This window comes from Cebus imitator, unplaced genomic scaffold (assembly GCF_001604975.1).
Source record: "Cebus imitator isolate Cc_AM_T3 unplaced genomic scaffold, Cebus_imitator-1.0 Scaffold189, whole genome shotgun sequence".
NCBI lineage: Eukaryota > Metazoa > Chordata > Mammalia > Primates > Cebidae > Cebus > Cebus imitator.
Window position 1 is genome coordinate 2,297,419 of NW_016107504.1, and position 7,067 is coordinate 2,304,485.

Sequence of the window (7,067 nt, forward strand, 5' to 3'; positions counted from 1 at the left end):
GCAGCCTCAAACCCCTGGGCTCAAGCCATCCTCCTGCCTCAGCCTCCTCCCAAGTAGCTGGGACTATAGGCACATACCACCACACTCAGCTATTTTTTTTTCTTTGTAGTGATGGAGTCTCACTATGTTGCCTAGGCTGCTCTCAAACTCCTGGCCTTGAGCAATCCTCCCACCTCAACCTCCCAAAGTGCTAGGATTATAGGCATGAGCCATTGTGACTGGCCTGCAAGACTTATTTTGATCTAGGCTTGGGAATCACACCATGTCATTTAGTCAAGTGTGAGGTTCAGAATAAGCCCCAGTTCCAGGGGAGGAGTTTATACTAGATAGTGTATACTGGAACATATGGTTCACTGGGTGGGGGGCATCTTTAGAGATTAACTACCAGAGTGAGTCTCCTTACTCATGAGTATTCAGCAATAGTGGGCACTAAGGTGAAAAAGTTTAAAACTGAACAGTGCTCTACCTCCAACCCTCAATAGTTTTCTAGTTGACATCTTAAAACTTACTTAAGTCAAACAAAGACAAACATACTTATTGATATTCTTCAAAGGTACCAAAGGTGAAATGGGCATAATGGGACCTCCAGGCCCACCAGGACCTTTGGGAATTCCTGGCAGGAGTGGTGTTCCCGGTCTTAAAGGTAATAAACAGGGTTTGTTGCCAGACGTATGTGAGAGGGAAAATTAAACATAGCTTTATGTGTATACAGAATACTTTAGATGATTGCTTTAAAATGAGCAATGCTTCCTTCTGTTTCTATGTAACATGACATTTAAATAGGTTTTGTTTTTGATTTGGTTGCATGCTTAGTTTGAATTCCATGATACATGGTAAATGCTTAGCTGAAAAATAACAAAATATAAGGATTAAGCATTCATTTTTTATAGTCAGCCTCTATTGTTGTCAAGGAAGTCTAGAAGGAGGGATTGTTATCTGAGTGTAAAAATGTGTATGCACTTAAGTAATTCATGGACTATGTTCAAGGTGCATAAGTGTTTTGAGTGGCCAGTGGCCTACTCAACTATGAAACATGTGAAAAGTCTTTATATGCATTGATCTTCGATGGATAAAATTGATATATTGTATTTTCACACACATTGATTTTAGGTGATGATGGCTTGCAAGGTCAGCCAGGACTTCCTGGCCCTGCAGGAGAAAAAGGTAGTAAAGGAGAGCCTGGCCTTCCAGGCCTTCCTGGACCCATGGATCCAAATCTTCTGGGCTCAAAAGGAGAGAAGGGGGAACCTGGCTTACCAGGTGAGTGAATGTATTTATTTATGAATGCTTTTCCTGGTATATCTGAAGTTTAATTTTTAAATAGCATGAAAAGTGACCTATATAATACTCAATTCACCAACAAATGCACTTAATTGCATCAAATTTTGGTAATCAATATTAATTTTCACTTTATTTCTACTGTTTCACCAATCAACTTTTGTTTTACCTAACCACAAGTGAGGTTTTAAAATAGACTTAGGCAGTCAATTACAGGCTTTCTAAAAAGTAATACAGGAAAAGGATATATAGCCACAATCACTTGGAAAACAAATTTAAGTGTTTAGGAAATTTGCTAGTCCTTTTCATTTTTTTCTCCTTGAAACCAGATGAAGATGAATGGTCCATTGTTAGCTACTGCTATATTTTGATAGCTATATCATACTTGGTTTTAAAATACAGTTCACTGTTATTTTACATTGGCAGAATAAACAAGTATTGGAGTACGAACAGCCAAGCTCAGCCCCGGGGGGAAGTCACTGAAAGTAGATCTAGGGAACAATTGTGTCATTAGAGTTATTTTATTAGAAACAAATACGGCATAAAGTATAACATGGAGTTAAAAAAAATTTTTTTAGAAACGCTTTTCCTTTTTATAGAAGTATAACATATTCATAACAAAACATCATAAAATATGGATAAGTATAAATCATTATGTAAAACACTTAGCACTCAATCTATATACAATAGCTTTTCAAGCAATATAGAATGTTAAAACTAGATATATCTGTGTATCTGCAGCTTATATTAAAGTTTGTGGCTCTTTTCATGTTCTATCCATCAATGTTGTCAATTCATGTGTATGTATAAGTGTATGTGAATGTACACAGATCTTATCGGTTCCCCTGTGAGCAGGATTTGGTGGAATTTTTCCTCAAAAAAGAGTTAAAAATATTAATGCAGTTTTGTATATAGTCAAGAAAGAGGCAGGGGCACCTAACTTTTTATGGTTGCTAAAATGAAATGTCTTTCTTGGCTGACCCCTTGGAAGCCTTCTTTTCTGTTTTAATTATGCTTCCTGTATAATAGGGCCAGTGAACTATACTTGACCTTTACTATATATAGTCTTATTAAATATAGTCAGAATCTAAGAGATAACCTAGAGATTATCTGTCCTTATTCCTTATTTCTTCATTTTCAATTATAAGAAGATGAGGCCCAAATAGGAAAGTCACTTCACTCTTGAGTGCTCTGAATTTTTTGATGGTAGGTAAATAAAAAGTGAAGGATTTTAGTGTGAGTCCAGTGGTAATAGCTCATACTATATCAGAATATCACCAGTTCCTCTAATTTACTTACAGTTTAATACTTGAGCAGCTTGCTTTGCCAAAGTTATTTCATGTATTAATAGTATCAGCCTAACTTGTCTCTTTTACTCATTCTTGGAAGGTATACCTGGAGTTTCAGGGCCAAAAGGTTATCAGGGTTTGCCTGGAGACCCAGGGCAACCTGGACTGAGTGGACAACCTGGATTACCAGGACCACCAGGTAAGTGTGACAGGCCATTTGTAGCAATTGCTTAGCTGACACTGAATCCTGGATAAATATTTTTCATGTTTGAAGATGCTGTGGATTTGGTCGTGGTAATAAGCTTGGGTAGCTAGTGAAATATGGAGCTCACTTTTGGCAAAAATATTGTCATTTGGCTCTAGTTTCCACAGTCAAGATTTATAGGATATTTTGCCTTATTATTCAGTTTCTTCTTTTTGTGGCAGCACGGTATACACAGAATCAGAAGTCTGATCCAAGTAAGGTGTTGTGCTTTGTTTACATTCATTGTAAAGTACATAAATGAGACAATAATGTCATGAGAACCTGAATAATTCACCTTGTCCTTTTTGTTTTTGTTTTTGTTTTTTGCCTTTAGACAAGTCAGTCATTAAACCATGTAAAACAGATGGCTATTGATTCTTTTTTTTTAATTTCTAAGCATGAAAATTTCACAAATTTTCTTGGTAGTCAGTTACAGCATTAATCACTCTTATAGTCAACATTTTTTTATTCCTAATAAAACTTTTTCTTGTTTCTTCTTAAGCCACTTTATTTTAGTTTGTTTCCTAAGGAAATAAAGAGCAGCTGGTCCCCATTCTTATAAAGTCTCTCAAGTTCAGTTATTTGCTCTAGACTCCACACCACATGGCCTTTATGTGTTGGAAACTTCCTATCTCTCCCTCACATCTTCTGCATTCTCTTTTCCAAGTTAGAAGTCATTGTGAAAGAAAAATATAAAAGGTTTAAGGCAATACTGTGGTCCTAGGAAAGAAACCTAGATGACATCACAGAGCTCAAGCACCTATGTGATAGGAAAAATGTACAGAGTAGCCATGCCTGTTGGGGGTCACTGCCCAGCATCTTTCCACCATTTCTAATCTCTCCCTGGCGCTAATGTGCTAAACTGTATCATAGCAGGTTTCCACCTTTTCTCTTCCTGATCTCATATAATCAGGCTCTACATGAGAAGCCTATTTCTGAATTTTTTATAAAACAGACATTATATTGGATTTATCTGTGAAAATGCATTAAGGTAGTTGTACATATACAACAAATAGCACTTCAGACGATTGGAATTGTTTTAGGGAAAGAAACAAGGTGCTCTGGTAACTTAAAAAAATTTTTTTTAAAGAAAGGTTATATTAAGAGACCTCTATTACCATGGTTATATTGTAATATGTTCCCAAGGAGATGTTTTATGTTGGGTTATATCTGTGGACCTTAATCACATATTAAGATTTAATCTGTCTAATACCATGTTTGCATTTAATTACTATCCATTCCATGAAACTAGACAACTCCAATATTGCTGCATTGTCTTAATTTTACCAATTTGACTTTTCTAGGTCCCAAAGGTAACCCTGGTCTCCCTGGACAGCCAGGACTTATAGGACCTCCTGGACTTAAAGGAACCATCGGTGATATGGGTTTTCCAGGTGAGTGATGAAAATCTCCCAAATATTTAGTTCCATTAATGAAAGGTGGCTCAATCTCTCTTTTTTTTGTCAGAAAAGAGACTGGTGTTGACAGAATCAGATTGAAACACTATCTGAGGTAATCAGTAGGTAGAGCTATCTTGTTACACAAATATTTAAGATGGGAATTAAGGGACAATGTTTTAGAAAACTTATAAGTTAAAATTGACAAACATATCTTCTCTCCAGCTATACTACTTTTTATTTAAACTTCCTTTAAATGTAAGCTTTTATATAATTCTGTTTGTGAGGCTCATTATTACATAACTCAGAGTTTCCAGAGTTTTTAAAAAATCTTTCTGCTTGGTCATATGCATATAAGATAAGCCACAAGTAAAGCATATTTTGTAAAATACTATATGTTACATATTTTAAACAGGGCCTCAGGGTGTGGAAGGGCCTCCTGGGCCTCCTGGAGTTCCTGGACAACCTGGCTCCCCAGGATTACCTGGACAGAAAGGCGACAAAGGTGATCCTGGTATTTCAGGCATGGGTCTTCCAGGTCTTCCTGGTCCAAAGGTAATCACACTTTAGGCATATACTTGAACAGATATCAATTTTTAAAAATACTGTGCTCATTCTTAAGTTGTCATTAAACAAACTATAGAATGACAAATATTTGAGATACAGCAAAGGCAGTGCTAAGAGGAAAGTTCATAGCCCTGAATGCCTACATCAAAAAGACTGAAAGAGCACCAACTGACATTTCTAAGGTCACACTGCAAGGAACTAGAGAAACAGGAAAAAAAACCCAAACCCAGCAGAAGAAAGGAGATAACCAAGATCAGAGCAGAACTAAATAAAATTGAAACAAACAAACAAACAAAAAATTCAAAAGATAAATGAAACAAAAATCTGGTTCTTTGAGAAGGTAAATAAAATTGATAGACCATTAGCAAGATTAACCAAGAATAGAAGAGAGAAAATCCAAATGACCTCATTAAGAAATGACACAGGAGATATTACAACTGACAACACTGAAATACAAAAGATTATTAATGGCTACTATGAACACCTTTATGAACATAAACTAGAAAACCTAGGAGAGTTGGCTAAATTCCTGGAAAAATACACACCTATAATCCCAGTACTTTGAGAGGCCAAGGTGGACAAATCACCTGAGTTCAGGAGTTTGAGATCAGCCTGGCCAACATGGCAAAATCTCATGTCTACTAAAAATACAAAAAAAAATAGCCAGCCATGATGGCAGGCACCTGTAATCCCAGCTACTCAGGATTAAGAAATGACACAGGAGATACTACAACTGACACAGGAGATATTACATTAAGAATATTACATTCCTATCTTAAATTAGGAATAATTAGATATCCTGAACTATCCATTAACAAGCAGTGAGATTGAAATAGTAATTAAAAAATTAGCAACAAAAAAAGTCCAGGACCAGATGAATTCACAGCAGAATTATACCAGATATTCAAAGAAGAATTTGTACCAATACTTTTGTCGCTATTCCACAAGATAGAGAAAGAAAGAACGCTCCCTAATTAATTCTAGGAGGCCAGTATCACCCTAATACTGAATCCAGGAAAGGGCATAACCCAAAAAGAAAACTGCAGACCAATATCCTTGATTATCATCAATGCTAAAATCCTTGACAAAATACCCGCTAACTGAATCCAACAACATATCCAAAATGTAATCCACCATGATCAAGTGGGTTTCATACCAGGGATGCAGTGATGGTTTAACATATGCAAGTAAACAAATGTGATACACCACATAAACAGAATTAAAAATCACATGATCATCCCCATAGATGCAGAAAAAGCATTCAACAAAATCTAGCATCACTTTACGGTTAAAACTCTCAGCAAAATTGGCATACAACAGATGTACCTCAATATAATAAAGGCCATCTATGACAAAACCACAGCTAACATAATACTGAATGGAGAAAAGTTGAAAGCATTCCCTCTGAGAACTGGAACAAGACAAAGATCCCCACTGTCACCACTCCTCTTCAATGTAGTACTGGAAGTCCTAGCCAGAGCAATCAGATAAGAGAAAGAAATAAAAGGCATTCAAATTGGTAAAGAGGAAGTCAAACTGTCGCTGCTTGCTGACAATAAACTGTCGCTGCTTGCTGACGATATGATCGTTTACCTTGAAAACCCTAAATACTCCTCCAGAAAGCCCCTAGAACTGATAAAAGAATTCAGTAAAGTTTCTGGATATAAGATTAATGTACAGAAATCAGCAGCTCTTCTATACACTAACAGCTACCAAGTGGAGAATCAAATCAAGAACTCAGCCCCTTTTATAATAGCTGCAAAAAAATAAAATAAAATACTTAGGAATCTACCTAATCAAGGAGACGAAAGACCTCTCTACAAGGAAAACCACAAGACACTGCTGAAAAAAACCACAGACAACAGAAACAAATGGAAACATATCCCATGCTCATGTAGTGGTAGAATCAATATTGTGAAAATGACCATACTGCCAAAAGCAATCTACAAATTCAGTGCAGTCCCCATCAAAATACCACTGTCATTCTTCACAGGATTAGAAAAAGCAATTCTAAACTTTATACGGAACCAAAAACAGTCCCCGCATAACCAAAGCAGGACTAAGCAAAAAGAAAAAATCTGGAGGCATCATACTACCAGATTTCAAATTATACTATTAAGGCCATAGTCACCAAAACAAAATGGTACTGGAATAAAAATATGCACATAGACCAATGAAACGGAATAGAGAACCCAGAAATGAACCCAAATACTTACAGCCAACAGATCTTAGATAAAACAAACAAAAACATAAAGTGGGGAAAGGACACCCTTTTCAACAAATGGTGCTGGG

General features: G+C 36.4%; 1 protein-coding gene across 4 annotated transcripts in view; it reads left to right on the plus strand.

Moving 5' to 3' along the window:
• The window catches only part of COL4A5 (collagen type IV alpha 5 chain), a 258,298-nt gene that overhangs the window by 194,262 nt on the left and 56,969 nt on the right, over nucleotides 1-7,067 (plus strand). For all 4 annotated transcript variants that reach the window (XM_037744956.1, XM_017546470.1, XM_017546471.1 and 1 more), the window contains 5 exons: nucleotides 554-643; nucleotides 1,111-1,260; nucleotides 2,668-2,766; nucleotides 4,116-4,205; nucleotides 4,624-4,763. In XM_037744956.1, the coding sequence (XP_037600884.1) occupies nucleotides 554-643; nucleotides 1,111-1,260; nucleotides 2,668-2,766; nucleotides 4,116-4,205; nucleotides 4,624-4,763 (569 nt within the window). The remainder of the gene's footprint in view (nucleotides 1-553; nucleotides 644-1,110; nucleotides 1,261-2,667; nucleotides 2,767-4,115; nucleotides 4,206-4,623; nucleotides 4,764-7,067) is intronic.